This window comes from Conger conger, chromosome 11, assembly GCF_963514075.1.
Source record: "Conger conger chromosome 11, fConCon1.1, whole genome shotgun sequence".
NCBI lineage: Eukaryota > Metazoa > Chordata > Actinopteri > Anguilliformes > Congridae > Conger > Conger conger.
The window spans coordinates 29052696-29073820 of record NC_083770.1 but is presented as its reverse complement, the minus strand read 5'-3'; the positions used below and the strand labels follow the sequence as shown (position 1 = coordinate 29073820).

General features: G+C 42.3%; 1 protein-coding gene across 3 annotated transcripts; it reads left to right on the top strand.

Moving 5' to 3' along the window:
• The first annotated feature begins 4520 nt into the window (after window positions 1-4520).
• Window positions 4521-16539, top strand: LOC133139846 (sphingomyelin phosphodiesterase 4-like). 3 transcript variants are annotated; one of them, XM_061259281.1, is made up of 19 exons: window positions 4521-4652; window positions 5386-5472; window positions 5595-5681; window positions 6435-6571; window positions 6752-6827; window positions 8036-8141; window positions 8880-8932; window positions 9032-9183; window positions 9334-9466; window positions 9713-9784; window positions 12949-13097; window positions 13411-13501; window positions 13680-13780; window positions 13856-14019; window positions 14363-14568; window positions 15019-15249; window positions 15396-15527; window positions 15754-15882; window positions 15985-16539. In XM_061259281.1, exons 2-19 carry the CDS (start codon window positions 5437-5439, stop codon window positions 16303-16305), a joined length of 2376 nt encoding a protein of 791 aa, XP_061115265.1. In that variant the 5' UTR covers window positions 4521-4652; window positions 5386-5436; the 3' UTR covers window positions 16306-16539. The 3 variants fall into 3 exon arrangements, with proteins under 3 accessions (XP_061115265.1, XP_061115267.1, XP_061115266.1); XM_061259283.1 differs by lacking the exon at window positions 4521-4652 and adding an exon at window positions 4719-4803; XM_061259282.1 differs by lacking the exon at window positions 4521-4652 and adding an exon at window positions 4954-5306.
• Window positions 16540-21125: the final 4586 nt, after the last annotated feature.

Genomic DNA, 21125 nt, shown 5'->3' with positions numbered 1-21125 from the left:
CAGTATACAGCAAGGCATTGAGTTCAACACGTCTGAAATGTGAAGTTTTGCATAAGGTAGGGAAAGGACAAAAGACAGAGTGACAGATATATTACCAACATTATATGGAAGGAGAAAAACTGCATTAGACATTGAATCTTCAGCTGCTATTCTGAGAACATTCTCCAATACAGGTTGAGTATTTCTTGAAAAGAGAGTAAGATTACTTTTTCAAAAGGGATCTATTCAAGTTTATGTATAAGACAAATAATGATAGAACATGGTTTTCAATTTAAACAGCCTTGTTCCTTTTTCATTACTATGCTTGTTCACATCCCAAACGTCACGCTTTGATTTTCTCAACTATTGTCTTCTGAAAAGCATTGCTCATCAACAGGAGCTCTGCTTATGCAACCAAAGAGGGCAGAAAATCCAGACTATTCATATGCCTCTTCATTGAACAGGCCGTTGTTGTTTTTTTCCCCTCTTTTCATTTGAATTCAATTAGTGCCTTACTCAAGGGCAACTGGCATCCATATTCATAATACTGTGGCTCTGCTTGCAGTAACAGTTCTAAAAGGATGGTTTCCAAAAGTACATTTCTGAAAACTCAAGTCTCAAGACTCACATATTGCAGACTTGTAAGATCTGGTGGTCTGTTTTATAAAATCAACCTTGACAGCAATTCTAAGTGGCTGCACAGATTGTAAGGAGAACATAAATGCATACATTTATCTTCCTTGAAACGCCCGTCATTCAGCATTGACTCATGGATATTTAAAGAATAAATTAAATATGCCATTACATATCTGTATTTCTTAGATAAATCAGCTTTACAGACAAAGCAAATTAACTAATCTCGCCTAGCACAAATATGACATATAGCCATATTTGTATAGCTTGGACAGAGACATGTGAAAGGCAATCAGTCAATGGTTTTACCTGGCCTCACCCACCACCATAGTTGCAGCAATTGTATCCTACAATGAGTAAAATCCAAAGATAGCAGTGGACACATATCCAAATTCTTAATACAACAACAAAGCATTTGGATCAAGCCAAACAATTATGAAGGGAATAAAGTGGATTTGTTCATTCCCACTCATTTGTTCAGAATCCACTCAAGTTATTCCACTGGACAGTGCAAATACTAGCAAACCAATCTTAATAAAAGTGACTTCAATTACTGACCCATCAATATGCTTCAACAAAGTGTCTATGGCTTCACGGCGCATGAAAACAGCCCATTCCGGGCTTCAGATCAGAGAATGTGTTATATTTTACTTCAGTTGAGAAGAGCTGAATATTTAAGTGTGAAAGATATCGGAAATAAAAGTAATGCTGCCTGAATTTCTTGGCTTCTTTGCAAAAGTAGTAAGGGAGTAAATGACCCATAAAATATGCAGCCTTTCCAATTGGGTGCCCTTTAGAATGTTCACACTGTTCAAGTAGGGTCAAGACCTGCTGCATTATTGGTGATGGTAAATGGAGATCAATATTCGTCTGAATCACCTTCAAAATTCTGACCGTATTTCCATAACATATACAATTTCATAAAACAGAATAAAAACTTTGACTAAACCACTTGACAGCTGGAATGACATTCTCATCTTTCATATGCTGTACTGCAATGCTATTCTTGTGCATGTTCTTTGATTTAAGTCCCACAACATCAGTTTTGTAGATGAAGCACAATCCATCATCAGGTTTACGAACATGAAAATTCTCTAGAATTCTCACAGAATAAATGATCGGGGTTCCATGAGGCCAAGAGTTTTACTCCTCACTGTTACCAGCCAGCATCCGTCCTTCCTGGTTTCTCTGATTGGCTGTGTGTTGACGTCTCATCGGGCCCCGGGGATGTAGCCCTGCAGGCACCTGCCGTCTGCCCACCAGCTCTTATGTCTGTCCCTTCTCAGCCACCCACATGAGCCCACAAAAACAGAACCAGCAATTTGCCATGCCTCATTCCCATTTCACTGCTCTCGCTGCTTGCTTTTTTTCTAACAGAATGCTAAAGCACTATGGCCCTGTCAACAGCTCTCTTCATTCCTTGCTTTAGCTCTTCTTTTCCCTCTCTTTGGCTTAATTTAGTTTCACTTTGCTTTCATGTGTCCATCTTACTTACAAAGTAGTTACCTGCGTAACCATGTGCCAGGGTGTTTCAGCTCCTAATCAGTGATGCCTGACCCTCGCACTCATTATCCGACAGGGTGTCTGTCTGCTGGGATTTGCTCTTGAAATAAATCTTTCCTCTTTTACAACCACAAACAAACACATTCCTGCCCCCCAATGTATCTGTACATGTTCAGTCTATAGGCTGCAAACCTTGCTAATGCAGCTATCAATACATGTGCACATACATTGCCTGTGTTTACAGTGTGGCCTCCTTCAGTCATACTTTAAGTGATTTCAACTTTTGCTCCCTTCTCTTTCAGACACATGGTACAGGGAGGCATCGCAGTCAAAGGGAAAGTGGCAGTTCTGTTCATATGACTTATCGCCACTTTGCTTCCCATGCTTGTCAATTTGGGGAAATTAAAGTCAGCACAGCTCACTTTTACATGAGCATATTTGTGAGGCAACAAAACAACAAACTCATTAGTGGAGCAGTGTATTGCGGGTAAAAACTGGGCTTGTAACGTTTTTGGTTAACCTCCCACGCCAAGTGCTACTATTGTTTACTATTCTTAAACTGAAGGACTTGTATAAATATCCTTTATCCTTTAAAGAGCTGAAACAGATCTTTTAAGGCAGATTCACACACATGGCTGAAGAATACACACACCTTTTTCGATTGAGCAAAGATATGGTCAGAAGCAAATGCCAGTTCACCCTTCATGACCACACAGGCCCATTTTATGGCAGTATTCTGGGATAAATTGCAGCAGTGATGTGGCCAGACTGCAAATTGTCATGGCACAAAGAGATTGTCTAAGCCCCTGAGACAGACAAATGCTTTCTCCAGGATCAAGCGTAGTATGTTTCATACGCCGAATGTTGCCTTTCTACAACAGCCAATCATATTCACCCATCTGCCACTTGGGGTTCAGGCAATAGATTAATTGAGAGGAGAGATCTAAGGCACATCCAGAGTTTTCCGACAGGTGTGAATAAAAGGAAAGGGGGTTAATCTCTCATGGTTTCAAAAAAAGGAGGGAAACCCCAATCCATCATGGACTCATGGCATGAAGATAGGGAGCAAACTGACTGCGGTGCCATAAATGGCAGTGGACTGAAGCCACATCAGAAGGATTTCAAACTGTGCTCTCTCCCCGCAGAGAACAATGGTTTACTGAGTGCCTGAGTTGCAATTATAATAATGCTCTGCCTGAACAAGATTAAATTGGAATTATTAATCAGCCATTGATTAAACCCTCGCTACTCTGCCCCAGTCTTTCAGAGAAAGGGGACATCAGCCACCGAGGGCATTTGTGATGGATGAATATGCTTTGAAGTCCCAAAAGGAAAGCCACAAAATGTATCACCGCGTGTGCACTGAAAAGGCTATACTGGGGGATTTTTAACACTCCGTTTACCAGATGCTCTCTGTCCCCAAAACAGCATTATGCGCCATGGCACAGTGCACCCACAGATGATCAAGTGATAACACATGCAGGGCCATGCAAATATCACATTTAATTACACACTCTACAGGCCAAATTAAGCAATGAAAAATGAGCAGCTTATTGAATGGGAAATAGAGCATCTCCCAAGATTCATAATCAGAGGCCAAGCAGATTTCTCTGGTCCCTCATGCCTGTGCAGGAAAATATCAATGTATGCACCTGTTCTGCGTGACCAGTCTAGCTTTCCCTGACTAGATCCAGCAACTGAATCTCTGAAGCAGTGGAAGAGAAATGTAACCACATCTATATCGACAGTTTGGAGACTTGGGGCAAAACCTCAAAATATAATCAGTAATTAAAATAGAGAACCAAACATCAACACATTTACCAAATGTTTACTAATTGCCCATAAACTAGAATTTCACATTATATTAGGCCCTAGAAAATCTTTCCTGGACAAGCTTCTACACTTATTGTGATTGATATCACATGCCAGATGATTGTCCTGATTTGTTTATGCATTCTGCAGAGTATTCAGTTCTCTGATATGCATTTTCTCAATAATATATTTGTCAAACCAGTCTTCTGAAGCGTCACATTGAATGATGCCTTTGTAAATGATAGTGATTTGTTTCACTTTGAAGAAAAGGATATGCTGTTTAAAGCAAGAATGTGGGTCATTATTATTATTATAACCAACTCACCTTTGTATCTCAAGCAAAAGCTGCTGCCAAAACAGGTAGGCCTCTTATGCACCTTTGTGGAGACTGGAGAACGACTCCCAGACTACTGGTACAGGGCCAACTTGCCAGACTATATCATGGAAACCAACACTTTGGAATTTAGCAACCGTCTATATTTACAACTATCATTGACAATGGCATGTTTAATTTACCACAGTTATGTGATTATCCTGTCTGCGGTAGGAGGGTGGAGGGATGGGGCGTGGCTAGGGCTGGGCTTCAGGGGCTTCTCGTTCTGAGTGGAGCAGCAACGGAAATGGCATCATTGTTTTCCATGTTTCTGCGTGGACGGTGTTGAACGCGGTAGATTGAAATTGGGACGATTCATTTGGCTAGCTACTAATTAGAAAAGGATTTAGAAGTAAGATTCATTGCATTATACGAGTTCCACTGGCTTTCAGTTTATTTAATGATGTTCTTGTCACTGCAGTGTGCAGCGTGTTAGCTGCGTTACGACGTGTGAAGCCTTGTAATACTGTGTCAATGCTAGCTAGCGAGTTCACTGTTTATTGGTTAGCCTACTGAATTATTGAACTAATGTTAGCTGAAAAGTTAATGCGCGTTTCTCGACTTTGTGCATTGCCAGGAACCTGTTTGTTATTGCATGGGACTTCAAACAATATCCGTATGATATGTAGCTGGCTAACTTCCAGGCTAGCTAGATTAACGGTTAGCTAAAGCTAGGTTAGCTAGACTAACATATTTGATGATTGTTGCCCAACCTCGCACATAAATACAACAATGCTGAGGGGCTCAGTCTTAACGTCGTTAGATCCTGCGAGGATTGTTCGCTAAATTAGTCCACAATTACAGCGATACACTTAGGCTAACTAGTCAACGTTATCAACAATGCCAAACGAGCTAGCGATGTTAACTTAGGATAACTAGCTAAGCAGTATTCACTAGTTAAACTAACTAACTGACTAAGTTAGAGGCAGCAATGCATTTCTTATTCAAAAGTCCCAATTGCTCTTTCCTCCGGGGACAGACTGAACTGTTAGCTAGCTAGCACAACGTCAGTATAGTACAACGTTACATTTGACAAGATATTTACGTAAAATGTGTGTCTGATGTATTACATTTGTGTATTTTAGGAGCTTAACGTATTGACTTCCAAGTTGTGGTGTTGGGACTACCCTGCTTTCATGGCCCCTCCCTTGCAACAGCCACATTTCCTACTGGTTTGTTATAACGCTGTGTGACATTATTTTATTAAAAAGTAATGTATGTTCTTAATGATGTGCTAGTTGTATTTCTGCGAACATATGAATTGTATTATTTATAAATTTGACTGTTTTCTCAGGCCAATTTGAAAACTGACTGGGCAATCAAGCCTCTTCTTCAGCGATGTCAAGAGTTGGTGAAGGTGATCGATGACCAACCTGCCAAGGTGAAGCACAGCCACTCGATCAGTTATTAATTGCTGCGAAAGCCACATTTTCTCAAAGCCCGCATTTATTTTATGACTTTCAACTAGGCTCTCAATATAGAGGAAACATTTTGCTGTTTCAAAAGTGATATTATTTAGAAAAAAATAGCAACATCGCGATTTGCCTGGGTTACGTTAGATTGTGTTCACACAAAAGGATCCCAGATCTTAGAGACATTCTAAGGTGGGTTGGTTGTTGACAAAGATGCAAGTAAAATTAATGTGGCACCTAGCTAGCGGAATTGTCTGAAAACACGATTTCAGTAGTGGGCTTTATTTATTTGTGTGCCAGTGCAGAACGGTATCGCACAGCTGCTGCTGTGGGTGAAAGAGAGGATTGTTTCAGTGCGACCGCTGGGCCAGAGTGCATTTGAACAGCTGCTGGTTTCCGGACACCACTGAGCATGCCCAAAACATCAACTGCTGTGTGGATTATAGGATTCCTATCTCCTATGTTAGGCTTTTAAAGCCACAAGACAGTAGGAGCTACATTTACTGTCCTATAAAAGCAATAAAGAGCATGGTAAAAGCATGTATGAGCTTTAGGAAATCCACTGTTTTTCACTTTTGATGTGAAACGTTTGACTGTTTAGAAGAAATGTGAGGACATAATGTTGTTGGCCTCTGGTATACAGTGAGTCTCATTTGCGCAATGGATTATGGGTATGATGATGGTCAATATACATTGCCATAGACTGCTCTGTCCCTCTGCAGGAGCTACACCTGATCTTCCCTTGGCTGGTAGAGAGCATATTTGGCAGTCTTGACGGTGTCATTGGAGGGTGGAACCTACGGTTTCTGCAGGCTCGTAACAATGAGTATAATATCGCCATGCAGTTCCTAGACCCCAGGTACACAATTCTCACCGGTGCCTATGGCTGTCCCTGCACTGCCAAAGGATTCTGCACACAAATACAACAGTCAAAAATTGTAGTTTTGGTGGTTCAGACCATTAAATGAAACTTTAAAAAACGGATATATGACAAGACGACCCATTGCTAAAACTCCTAACTAACTATTGTGCTTTTCAGTGGCCCAATGATGAAACTTGTGTACAAGCTTCAAGCAGAAGAGTACAAGTATGATGTCCCAGTCACTTGTCTCCCTGTAAGCGTTCCACCTTACCCACAACACAACCGATGTTATAATTCTTTTGCATCTTAGCACTGCATTTGACACAATAGACTATGGAATTTTAGGCTTGAAAATCTCAGGCAATGTTTTACATTTGTTTTATGCATATATTACTGGGAGGCAGTACTGTAAAGTTGGATGACCACTTCTCCGAGCATGTTAGTATAGATTGTGGCATCCCACAAGGCAGCGTCTTGGGACCCCTCCTGTTATTGCTGTATATGTTGCCTCTCTGGGATATTATTCATAGACATGGTATGAATTTTCAATCCTATGCTGATGAAACTCATCTCTACTTGGCTGTGAAGCCAAATGATCCAAGTGCCAAACACACTGCCCGACATAAATGATTGGATTAATTAAATGTACAATTAAATGAGATTCAGGTTGGTTAAAAACGAAATTAAAGTTAAATTAAAATTTAGTTTATTCTAGGCTGGGCACTTGAATTAATGAATTTTGTCTGGCTTTAAAGACAAAAACAGAAGTAAGGAATCTGGGTGTTATTTTAGATTCTGATCTAAATTTTAATTCACATATCAGGATTGTCACCAAGTCTGCCTTTTTCCATTCAGAATTATAGCTAAGGTAAGACCTTTCTTAACGCAGCTGCAGAGAGGTTGGTAAATAGCTTTGCGTTCAGCCGATTGCACTACTGTAATGCTCTTTTAACTGGCATTCCCAATAAAAACAAATAAACAGACTTCAATTGATACAAAATGCTAACCAGAGTAAAGAAACAAGATCTTATCATGCCTGTACTATGAACGCTGCAGTGGTTCTTTGTATCTTTTAGAATACATTTTGAAATGATTTACTGGTTTTTAAAACCACTGAATGGTATTTTCCCTCCCTATTTAGCAGATGCTTTTAAAGTATGTGGCCAGCAGGTCCCTGAGGTCCTCTGGTACCAGCCTTCTGACTGTCCCAAGGGTTGGGGATAAGAGAAGTGTCTGATGCTAAAAAGCTCAAAACGTTCTGAAACAAAATTCTATTTTGACAAACTCACTGTTGTATGCTATTATAATGTATATTATTTATGCTTACCATGAAGTGATTGAGATCCTTTGTATAAGTAGACACCTATATATTGATGTGAATAAATCTAGCTGCACGGTGCTGAAAATAAAGATCATGTGTGCATCAGTTTTCTGTGAACAGTGTTCTGTTCTCTCTTGCAGGGACCTTTGAAGGCATCCATTCAGGAAGGCACCATCCCTGATTGTCCACTTTTTCATAAGCTGCAGCTCCCTCTCTCTGGCCAGATGAGTGTCAGTCTGTCCTTTAGTATCCTTTCATTATGCCCAGTAACTTATAACTTAAACTCAAGCTGTTAAAATTTCCATTTGAAATTCGCACTCCGCAGTACGGTGGCTGAAATCATGTTGTTTATTTTCTGGAGAAAACCATTTTTGGTGGTTTTATTAATAATTAACTGACACTGAATACATTTACGTGCACACTTAATTTAATTTTAACCCAGTTTAGGGAAAATGTTAACTATCAAACTTGTCATGTAAATACCTTTATTCGATTATCATAATTGGGATAAAGTCAGAGAGAATATTACTCAATTAAGACACCTAGGTCTTTGCTGAATATTTAAGCTTATTAGTTCATGTGAACATCTTCGTTGTATCTCTTTTTTTTTTTGGGGGGGGCTTTGCATGCTGGATGTTGTTTGTAGAACTCGACTTCAAACCAACATGGTAACCAAAAACACGTAGAGCAAAGTGAGGAGCAGCGGTTCAGTTTTCAAGAAATATAATCATTTTTGACACGTGATTATGAATCTCTTCATACTTAATTGAACTGCAAGTGAGAAATCATTAGATAAATCGTGTTATTCCAAACCATTTTAACATTTAATATGAATATTGCCTTAAACAGATTTCTCCCAATAATCAGGGTAGTGTTGTGCATTTAAATGTAGCCAGTTATGGGTCAATAACTCTGCACTTGTTGTGATAAAGTATTTGTGGTCCTTGTTCACTTTATATTGTCCAGTTCCTAAATTGTCATCAGATCCCTTTGAATATTACATGTTTTATTTCTCCCTAAGCCTCATAACACAAAGGGTAAGTGTGCTAGTTAAGTATACCTAGTTATTGTAACTTTATTCTTTCCCAGTACACATATGACTTGAACAACTGGTGCCTGCTCTTTCTAATATATAGAATCACCCCGGTGGGCTGCATGTTAGCACATCTGACAGTGCCTACTTCACTCTGGTGGACATCTACCTGAAGTACTTCTTGCCCACTGAGGGCAACGTACCTCTGTCGCCTTTCTCAGACATCAGGGCCACGGTTCCACCACCTGCACCCAGGTACACATTTACACATTTTTATGAGACAAAATCAAACTGTATAATGCACGCAGTTTTCAGTATGGCTACACTTGGCTCAGGGGTTGATGCATGTCCATGTCCATGCACAAGGGAGCTCTTCATGGATTTTCTTTCTCTTTCCGACGGCAGGTCCCCCAGTGCTCCGATTGCTGGGTACGGTATCTCCAGCACCAGGCTGCTGAAGCGCCACATCTCCCATCAGCCCTCTGGCAGCGTCGACCCTGCGGCCCAGGAGATCTGGAGGACCGAGACCCTGCTGCAGGTGAGGGCAAGGGACCTGGCTGGATCACTGCACCATCCGCTGTTACACGAGATTTACGCACATCTAATATTTGACACTCGTTATTCCAATGATCGATTTATTCTTCCTAATTATTAATTTTTTGTAGCCTGTTGGCTAGTCATTTCTGAACAATAATTCTACAATTTCTTATACTGTATTTTGATTGTTTGCCATTTGTTTGATTAACTGGAATGACTGGTTTAATGTTGTGTACCTCTGCTTCAGATGTTTGTGGAGATATGGCTGCACCACTATTCTCTGGAGATGTACCAGAAGCTCCAGTCCCCTCAGGCCAAGGTAAGAACATTTCTGAAGAACATGTCCGCTCCCCCCCCCCCCCTCCCCCCCCCTTCGCCAAGGTCAACACAGCAGTCCAGGAATATTCATTCAGCTGAGTCATTCCATGGATTAGACTTTTTTTTCCTTTGAATCTCTTCATTTCTTATACATATTTTTTGCCTATCTGTAAAGACTAAAACTGAAGCTTGAACTCCAGATACTAAATATTTATTGACGTAAATCACCAATGATTATCCAAAATGGGTGATTTTTACTGATTTTCAAATGTCTGTATCTCTTGGGGAAAATAGGGATCAGAATCTCATTCTTTTTTTGCAAAATACATAAACAAATTTCATACCTTAAAAACAAGTCATCTGTGCAAAATATTGGTTATAATTGTATACTGGTGGTACATCTTCAACTGAAACCTTCTTTTCAGCCTCATTCTTTCATAATTTCATGGTGATGTGTGCAAGATTCACAATTTTATGCATTTAGTTGCTGTCACGTGACTGACCATGTCTGAAATATTTGCATTAACAAGTTGGTGTACAGGTGCATCTAATAAAGTGCTTACTGAGTGTATATCAGTAAGACATTATCAGTATACATTTTGGAACATCTTTAGACCCCTGTATCTGTTAAACTATGCATAATGGCAGATCTTAAATTCAGTTTTATTGATGTTAATACACAGACTGCCTGACGAGGAGAATTGTAAACATAAGCCTGTAATAGCCCAAAATCCTAGTTACATTTTTATTGAGAGATCCAGCTGTGTTAATCTCTTAATTCTCCCACAAACCTTCTCGCATAATGTTTCCACCTACATCACAACCACGCTTTTCGCCAGAGCACAGATGACCTGTTATTTCCTTTTCTCAAACTGCAATAGATTATTTTTTTCTTGCCTTGGAAGGGGACCTGACATTTATGTACATTTTGTACAGAAATGTTGGCTCTTCTCCCCCTGCTCTGGGTCTGTTCGTCTTGGCTGAAGGGGTGATTTAAATGGTCTGTTTCCCTGTACAAGCAGGACTTTGCTGTTCACCTCTCCATCTTGTTCGAATCCAATAAAGCACAAGTACCCACTTTGACACTTTGCTTGAGCAGAAATGTGGTGGTCATTTGAACTATTCTGCACTGCACCAGAATAGCATGTAGATTCCTTTTTAGGACCGCTTTTTTCCTCTGATCTGCGCATGCCCTTTCTCTCTCTTGCTTTCTCCTCTGTTCCTGTCTGTGCTCTATGTTGGCTGTTGAATGTTGGCTGGAGGCTGTTAGTTGCCATCCCCTATATTTTCATCCTCACATGCCAGGTATTTTTCACTCCACATAATTAAGCTGCATTTTGAACCTATTTTGCCATTGTTACATTGTCACTCCTCTGATATACATGCCCTATATCACAGGAAAAGGAGAATGTATTGTGTGTGTATCCATGTGGGTTCTGACTCAGTAGTCCACCCATCTTATGAAATGCAATGATTCCAAAGCTAGTTTAATGCATGTAAAATATTTTTAATTTACTATAAATTGAAAATTCTCAAGAGAACGCTGCATAATTAGTGCTATTGTCTCTGTATAGTAAAATAGAAATTCAGTTGAATGATACAGAAAGTCGCACCATTTATGGTTTGTCTGGCTCACAATATGAGGTTGTGTAGAATACAGTCTGAGATGATGCGGTAACCCCTTTCAGTGAAATCCCAAATCATTCCCAGCACTCAAGCCTGAAGCATGTTTTGCCTGTGACCCTGTTTAAGGCCTAGTGTACTTTCCCCACTGCATTTGCTTGCTCTGAAGCGGGCTACCGCATCAGCGTGTTGTCACGGCAGCGTTCCTTTGTCCATGTTTTTGTTGTTTTTGTTACAGTGTTTCTTCCCGTCTCATATTGTCCCCCCTATGTCTTTGAATTGCACTTTTCGTGCCTTCTGTTCTTTTCCTCTTGTTTTCACCTTCCACCTCTCCTCTCTTTCTCTGTTTTTCCGTGCTGTTTTTCCCTCCTTCCTGCTCCCCCTCTCCCTCACCCACGTTGTGGCGGCTGTCTCAGCTGGCGGTGCTCCAGTACCGACTCGGTATTTCCAGTATGCACTGCGGCCCCCCCGCCCCACCCGGCTACGGGACCCTCAGCACGTACCAAGTACTTTTACACCTTTATATCATATTCTGTGAAGTACACAGGGCCTGGAAGTTGAGCAATTCATTACAGGCCAATGTGTTGGAAAGTTCAAAGAAAGCATTTTGTGTCTGATCGAAAGATTCAACAGCAGTGAACACGGTACATTAGGCACAGTGACATTTGTTTATAGGGGTGTCAAATGTGCTTTAATATTTTTTGTAAATGTCTTTTTAAATGTTTTTGTGTGTGTGCGCGCTGTTGACCTCTCAGCGTTCTGAGATGAGATATCATGAACACAGTGTCATGGTAATTGGGTGGGCTAAAAAGAGGAAATAAACATCAATGCAGTGTTATTTATACTATGGTGTTTAATTACCATGTTTAATGAGTTCCTTTTACACATCCTTTGAGCCCCATAAATCCAAACTTACTCCCAATAAAGCATTCCATTGAGATGGTATGAGTTTAATAGGGTATATTACTGCATATTGTCAATTTGCTTGATCTTTTAAAACACATAAGGGGCAACATTAGCTCAGGCAGTAAGAACTGTCGTCTGGCAATCGGAGGGTTGCCAGTTCGATTCCCGTCCTGGGTTTGTTGTCCCTGAGCAAGACACCCAACCCCTAAATGCTTCTGACGAGCTGGTTGGTACCTTGCATGGCAGCCAATCACTGTTGGTGTGTGTGTGTGTGTGTGTGTGTGTGGGTGTGGGTGTGGGTGTGGGTGTGGGTGTGGGTGTGGGTGTGGGTGTGGGTGTGGGGGTGTGTGTGTGTGTGTGTGTGTGTGTGTGGGTGGGTGAATGAGAAGCATCAATTGTACAGCGCTTTGGATAAAGGTGCTATATAAATGCCAACTATTTACCATTTACCATTCATAAATAAGAGACAGGAAATATGGGCTAATGAGTACCTGAAAGTCTTTGGCTGTAAACTGTAACCTGCCCATTGACTGTAAGTTAACCGACAGGCCTTAAACGTGACATTGAAATGAGCTCTGAGAAGGAGAGATGTGCCGTGTTAACTGCACTTCTGTTCTCGTGGGGGTGGCATTGCAGGAGCCCTTCAGCCCCACCGAAGAGCACGTGCTGGTGGTGAGACTGCTGGTCAAACACCTGCACACCTTCTCCAACAGCCTGAAGCCCGAGCCGGCCTCCCCCTCACCTTCTGCCCAGCCCCAGGCCAGCCCCCTGGAGGAGTTTAAACGGTCAGCCCCTGTCTCCCCCAGGCCCCTGCGGCAACATGTCCGCACTCAAACCCAGCAGTGCGCCGTAGAACCCGGGAATAGCGGGATGCGTTCATAGTTGTGTGCTTTAATCCTCAAGGGAGATAACTGCAATGTCATACCCTTGGGAAGATGCTGAACTGGAATTGTTCAGTAACTGGCCAGCCGTAAAATGGATTGGGCTATATAAAGTTATGCAATTTGCCCCAGTTGAGGACATCTGCAGAGGCGCAAATAATTTTCTCTTCATTAATCATGACAGCCATAACCTGTTGTTCTTGTTGTCTGTCCCCAGGGTGGTAATCTCCCGATTTGTGCAGCAGAAACTGTACATCTTCCTCCAGCATTGCTTTGGTCACTGGCCCCTGGACGCCTCCTTCAGAGCAGTACGTAGCTTCCCCTGGTACTAGGTCCATCTGTTCGTCTGGAAATCTACTCTTTGCTGTTCCAGCCTGTTCCACCCTGGTTTGCATTGCTGCATGTCCAGTATTCGTAGAGTGTATTTGTATCCTGGGACTCGTTCTGTTATCTAACCGATTTTATTCTATTCTGGGTTCCTTGCAGGTGCTAGAAACATGGCTAAGTTATATCCAGCCCTGGAGGTACACTTCTGAAAAGAGCAATCCCTCATTGGACAGTCAGAACAAAAATGTCCCTGAGAAATGGTAATGCTTTAGGAAAACTGGCCTGTTTTGCCTTGTGCTTGTGCAGTATATCTGATCAGTGTCTCTCTCCCACAGGGCCACCTTCGTACAGGAGAATCTGCTGATGTACACCAAGCTGTTTCAGGGTTTCTTAAACCGAGCAGTGCGCACGGACCTGGTCAACAGCAAAAACGCACTCATGGTGTTCAGGGTGGCCAAAGTTTTTGCTCAGCCCAACCTGTCAGAAATGATCCAGAAAGGTAACCGCAAAAAAGTTTCTGTAAAGTTGGTCATTTTGAAGCTGTTTCGTATTTCCTGCTGATCTGTGAAGCATTCGGAGGAGCGGGAGGTGCCACTGCAATCAGTCTTTCCCTGAATCCCGACAGTGACGAGGGCATGACATTCATCACGGTGATGTGGTGCAACAAACCGCAGACACAGCACATCTGCTGTCAGTGTGGATGCTTCTTCAGCAGCTTTCTTATACCTCCCATATAACCTGGTGACTCACCGATGCACTGGTAGGGTCTGCCTGTGGAATGGCTGCCTGGGCACTGCCAGTTTACCTTGCGAACAGCGTGTCTCACGCGTGGTTTTCTGCAGGAGAGCAGCTCTTCCTGGAACCGGAGGACGTTCTCCACCACCGCCACCAGCGGCTGTTTCTCAGCCCCGCCCACGGCGGCAGCTTCCTGTCTTCACGGCAACCTGCGGAGGCCGACGCCGTCTTCAAGGTCAAGAGCCATGTCTACAGCCTGGAGGGGCAGGACTGCCAGTACAAACAGATGTTTGGGACAGAGCAGCGTAATGCGGTGAGGTCATTCACCACAGATGGCCTCTTACCCAAGGATAACTATCTGTGCTGGGACTGGTATTTGTTGACCGAATGCCAAATTACATCTTAAAATTACCTCTAAATGCTCAAATTACTAAACTAATAGTGAAATATTCTATAAGTGCTGCATTATTTCTTAGTCCCATCACTGCAACTTTATCTTGTCGGTTTTGGAGAGCACTATGCTACTCCACACCCTCTGAAGTGTGCAGCCAGCTGACTGCTTATTATACATTACACTCTGCAAACCAACCAGCTCGTTTGCCGCAGCTTCTAACACCACAGGCAGACTGCAGGCAGGAGATTAGAAGAGTTGCTGGATGGCAGTGTAGTGCGATACCCTGTAGACTGTAACAGACCCTCTCTGGATGAAGCTGGCCTGATATGAAAGGGCTGAGTAGCTGACCCTTCCCTGTACCCCTCCCAGGTGATGCAGCTGGTGCAGCTGCTGGCCCAGGCGCAGCAGACCACAAAGCGCCTGTCGGACTGCTCGGGGGAGGCCGCTGCCAAGCAGTCCTTCCTCTCCTGGTTCGGCGTGGGTTCGTCTGACCTTAACAGCACCTACACGGGAGGAGAGCTGGACGAGACGGGCGAGAGCGGGAAGAAGACCCACGAGCATCTGGAGAGGGCTCTGGACTATCTCTGTCAGATATTTCGGGTGGGTGGACAAAAATACAACTGATTATGAACTAATAAGGATAATCAGCTCTATAGGTACTGCCACCAGGATTTTCCCTGGAAGTAGTCATGGACACTTTGACTAATCGCATACTTAATGGTTTCTCCTCCCATGATTGGGTGTAGCTGAATGCTGGCCAGGTGTGTCAGCTGATAGAAAACATGGCAGCTGCAAAGAATGATGTGGGCTCCAAGCAGCTTCCTGACTGCATTCAAGGACAAAATGGGCTGATCCTCACTGACCTGGGCAGGATGCAGGTAACGGAGGTCTTTACATTGAAAGTGACCACCATTTTCAGCTGAGGGAGTTCCAGGTTGTAGAAAATACTTAATATCAATATAATGTCGTAGTTAGACCCTCAGTATGTTTCATAGTAAATATATACTTGTCAGGAGGATGCTCATAACTACATGTAAAATGATTCCTTTTTTTTACCATAGATGTCTTTGTTAACTTGTACCTATTATGCTTTTTCTGTTGTAGATTATCAATGGACTGCGCAGATTTGAGATTGAATATCAAGGGGACCCAGAACTACAGCCCATAAGAAGTTATGAGAACGCATTTTTAGTACGGCTGCTGTTTTGGATAGCATCGCTTGTAAACCAGCGGGTAAGAATGCATTTGAGAGAATTGAATACAGCTCTTAGATTGTGCAGAGAATGAGTGTTCAGTAGCAGGACTGTACGCATTAACAGCGGTTTCGTTATGCAGTTTGGAGGGCACATGGGTGCACTGTGTGTGAGAGGAGACTTTCTGGGCCGTCTGGGGCAGTACTACTTCATGAGCGACACGTCCGCAGAGAGGTGCTCGAAGAGCCCAGTGACGCGGCGTAGCCTGGAACGCCACCCGGGCCCCCGCCTCAGCCTCCGCCTGTTCGCCAGCTATCGCACCATCCTCGCCATCCTCCTGCTGTACCTGCTGGGGGCGCTCTTCTCCCTCAGCGCTCTGTCCAGTACGGGCCTCATACTGATGGCCACGTTCATTCACGGACTTTTCATGACTGTCCTGCCTGAAAAGCAGAAAAAACAATAGCACAAACGATACTTGTGTAAGTTCTCATGTAAATAAAACTGTCGTATTTTTTTTTTACTGAAGCTATGTCTCCATGTGAAAACGGCTGACTGAAAAACGGTCAATGTATTAATAACTTTGGCAGTGTGTCACTTCCCCAATAGAAACCTATAGGTTTTATGCTCTGTAGCAGCCCTGTTGTAGCAACCTTCACACACAAGTGGAATAAAGCTCCTTTGGAGTGAGATGACAGAACTACGATTAGGTTCTTGTTTTGTTTGCTGTGACTGTACATACTATGTCGAACACCAAGATCCATGGACCTGCAGTGAGCTAGGATATTACTAATTGATTTACAAGGATGTCGACAGACTACTATTTTTGGAGAACTTTCCAAAACTTGTAAGCCTCCAGTATATGGCGGTTTCCCACAAAATGGTCTGGCTCCTATGCTGAGGGGCCAAAATTCAGCCACATGGACAAATGAAGCTGCTCAGGAATGCTGCAATGCCAGTGTCAATGAACAGAAAAAGAAGAGCCATTTTGTGTGTGTGTTAACTCATCAATCAGAATTTCAGGATATGTCCTGTGAGAGCATTTGGCAAATTTAGGGATGAATTCTGAAATCCAAAGGCAAGGATATTACAGAGCGGGAGAATAGTCATGTTAGTGTGATATACTATTGTACCTTGATAGTAAAGTACTTAAAGTAAGTAAGTTTTGTATGCTAAATATATACATCGGACCAATGAAAGGAATGGCCTGCTTTTTAGGCTCTGGTAACTAGGGCAGAATTTGGTACTCCCTGAAGGACAATGATTTACGTGGGTCTGGACTAATATACTTGCAGTACCCTTAAACATTTATGGGGCACATTAATACAATGTTAAAAAGATTTTTGTTAGAGGTAAGTGGTTTTGAAAAATGACAGTTGACCCAGGAATTGAAAATTAAATCGCAGGATTTATGAAAATAATAAGGCTACATAAACTTGCAAGATGACATTCATTTTATTATTTTCTTACCCTGCCAAGTAATTGGGAATCTTTCTGTTTTTAGTCCTTTTAATTAGCTTCTTTCAGTGGGTAGTTTCTCAGAATACTGTCTGGGAACTGAAAGAACTAGGAAACGGGCAACAATAAATACATAACTACCACCATGGCTAAAAAATGATTAATGCTTTCCTTTAATAGAAAAAAAGAACCAAGCCTGAGACACATAAGTGGTTATAGGTTTGAAGGTTGTAGGACATTGTTGCAGCCCCTGATGATAAAGGTGTAATTTTACATAATTGTCATTTCTTTGTCTTGTTTTGTCCTTATAAAGGGCTGTGAAAGCAAAAATGCATTTAACTGAAGACTTGTTTTTAAGACTGCGCAGACCTCTAGAGTTATATCTGAAGTGTAATTTATTTGTATTAGTGCATATCCATTTGCTTAGGTTTTTGAAGTTGTTACACAAATACAATTCAATTCAAAATGCTTTATTGGCATGACAAATTACTTCACTTGTATTGCCAAAGCTTGGATGAACAACAACAAACAAACAAAAACCATTCTTTAGCACCATTCTCTCAAAACTCTAGAAACTGTTCTGTGTGAAAATCACAGGAGATCAGTAGTTTCTGAGATACTCAAATCACCCTGTCTGATACCAACAATCATTCTACGGTCAAAGTCCAAGCAGTTCCCTGCACTGCAGAGACCACTGTGTTCTGAATTTACTGTTCTGCACCATGGCTTGTTAATTGCATCATATCATATCTTACTGCATTGAACAGATGATTCCGACTTGTAGATTATGCATCTGCTTGCCCACAGTTCTTTTTCTCAGCCTGTGTCAGCATCCTTAAGGAATGCCAGGACCTAATCTGACAGCTCTGCAAAGCCTGCAGTCACAGGAAGTGGGTGTCTCAGTGCATGTGCAAGGCCTTTACCCCTCCCCCTGTTTCAGAATAGCACTCTAATCGCAAATGTATTGTTCTCATATAGTAAAATACAGTATATGTGTGTGACAGATTATTGTTTGCTGGAATTCCCTTTGTAATGGCAGAATGTCATTTCCATTTCAATTGACCCAGTTCAGATGAACTGAAATTAAATGAATGAATTTAAGAATGCCTATAAAGATTTAATGTTTTATAATGATGTAATTTTTATGACATTCTTTTTTTATTAGTACATTTCAATTAATTAGGGACACATGGTCCTCTAATCCATTTCGTGCATGCAAAGGCAGTCCCTAGAGACATGCTACTGAACAGGAAGGAAACACCCCCCACCCCAACCTCCCTAGCCACAAAACTGTTCCTCTTCTTGCACGGATGAAGAAGTGCTGATGTTTCAGAACTCTCAAATCACTACCTAAGAAAGTGTAAGTCACTGGGGGTGTGGGTGCGGGTGTTGGGGATTGTGCTGTACGAAAAGGCCAGCCTGGGGAGATAAATGCCGTCCCACTTTCCTACCACAGACCTCTGGTCAGGGAGGTGGAGAGAGTGATCCTGCCAGCCTGCAAGCAGAGCCTGAACACCAGAATGACTGCTCAGCAGAAGAAGACAGCTGTCTGACAGCAGCACTGCAGCCCCTGACACACTGGACCCTGAAAACAACTAACAAAATGTAACACTGCTGTGCTGTCAGCTGTGAAGGACATTTGAATATTTTTGACCACATTAACTGGTTAGTATCTCGGGGTCTTGTTCATGAGTGAGGGTAGAAGGGAGCATCTGATCGACAGGCGGATCGGTGCAGCGTCAGCAGTAATGCTGGCGTTGCACCGGACCATTGTGGTGAAGAGGGAGCTGAGCCGGAAGGCGAAGCTCTCGATTTACTGGTCGATCTACGTCCCAACCCTCACCTATGGTCACGAGCTTTGGGTAGTGACTGAAAGAACAAGATCGCGTATACAAGCGGCCGAAATGAGCTTCCTCCGTAGGGTGGCCGGGCTCAGCCTTAGAGATAGGGTGAGGAGCTCGGACATCCGGAGGGAGCTCGGAGTAGAGCCGCTGCTCCTTCGCGTCGAAAGGAGCCAATTGAGGTGGTTCGGGCATCTGATCAGGATGCCTCCCGGGCGCCTCCCTTTGGAGGTTTTCCGGGCTCGTCCAACTGGGCGGAGACCCCGAGGGAGACCCAGAGCCCGCTGGAGAGATTATATATCTCTCCTGGCCAGGGAACGCCTCGGGATCCCCCAGGAGGAGCTAGAATGCGTTGCTGGGGTGAGGGACGCCTGGAATACCCGGCTTTGCCTACTGCCCCCGCGACCCGACTCCGGATAAGCGGGTGATGATGGATGGATGGATGGAGTTGGGGTTGGTTTAAATTGGGTGAGAATTAGTTATTTAATGGCTAGTCCTCTAGCCATTGGATGTCAGAAACTGCCATTGTCTCCACCTTATTATTAATTAGACAATTTACATATTCCATCCTCCCATGGCAGAGGTGTTCAAAATTTTTCTTCACTGATGATAAGAGAACTATTGACATGTGACAGTGTGCTGGTGCACCAGGAACTGTATGAAGTAGAACAGTGGGTGATTGTTCCATCAAACCATATTGACCATTTTGACCGTCCAACACAGATCAAGAAGCTGAAAACTCTTATTTGAACATGCTTTGTGGGGCCTTGGGCATCCACAGAGGTCTGATATTGTATATTGGCCCATCCTGGATATTCTATGCTTTGGAATCTCATGCTTCTTACTTTCTCCCCCATATGAGGACAATTAGGTAGTGGCTCTGTTATGCCCAGCCATATGCCTCCACCTGAACCAGCTCTAGTCCATGACTGCAGCTTTTGTGTTTAGCTCAAAATAAAAAATTAGAGCTGCTCTGTCTGTGTTCTTGTGGAGAATAGGTACAGCAATCTGCCTCTTCTGCGATACTCCCCTTTCATAGCTTGCTAGGCCTCAAGACTCTTAACTTTTCTTAATTAGATTAGATGTCTAATCTGCAGTTTCACAAATGTACTTTTCTAATTGCATTACAGTTCCATACAAGATTACAGTTTAATGCAGCATCTCCTGGGGGAGTTTTTTTTTGTGTGTGGCATTATATTATTCCATATTCTTTTATTTTCTTTCTTTCTTTTTTCTTCTTTTTTTTTTGGGGGGGGGGGGGGTGATAAAGGAATACATCAATTACTCATTAACAATAACAATATTTCAAGTCAATATACATCATTACATGATCAAGGCTTGCCAGAAATATCACTAAGGCAGCCTTCTCATTTGCAGTCTCAGGAGTGATGTCTAACTAAATAGACTTTTATATGTACATTTAATATTCAAGAAAAAACATTTGCTGATTTTAACAAATGCATGAAACAGGAGGAAATAACAACCTGTTTTGGAACTGACAGACATGTGGTTCTCAGTGCAATTACTCTGTGTGTGAGCTGCTACATAGAAGATGAAAAAATACATTAACATCTGTCTCCCATGTCCTGCATTACAGAGGTAGCTAACATTAGATTGTCTGTGCATGTTTTTTGGCTCATTTTTAAGGTTCTCACTTTTGACAACACAGACTTGCAGATACCTTCAAAATTACAAATAATTAATAAGATATAACAGATTCAACTGAATTGCAGATGCCTTTGAATGATTAAAATGTACTGTCTGTAATTAAATTTATATTAATGGGATCATTTGTGTCTTAATGCAAAACTAAAGTAATTGTTGCGAATGACTTATTTTTTGTTTTTTTGCAGTGTATGTAATGATGCCAATCACACTCGTGAGCATATTAGTATTGTTGTTTGGTGTTACTGTCATAAAACAAAAAACTTGCATGGTGCATTAATCCGGATACCCTTTCTGCAAGTTCTCAGTACCGGATGTTACA

Excerpts from the sequence above, each read along its gene's own strand:
- LOC133139846 (XM_061259281.1), top strand. The coding sequence starts at position 5,437 with ATGGCCCCTCCCTTGCAACAGCCACATTTCCTACTG. Across the intron at positions 9,785-12,948 it reads TCCAGTCCCCTCAGGCCAAG|GAGCCCTTCAGCCCCACCGA; the intron begins GTAAGAACATTT and ends GTGGCATTGCAG. Across the intron at positions 15,883-15,984 it reads CATCGCTTGTAAACCAGCGG|TTTGGAGGGCACATGGGTGC; the intron begins GTAAGAATGCAT and ends TTCGTTATGCAG.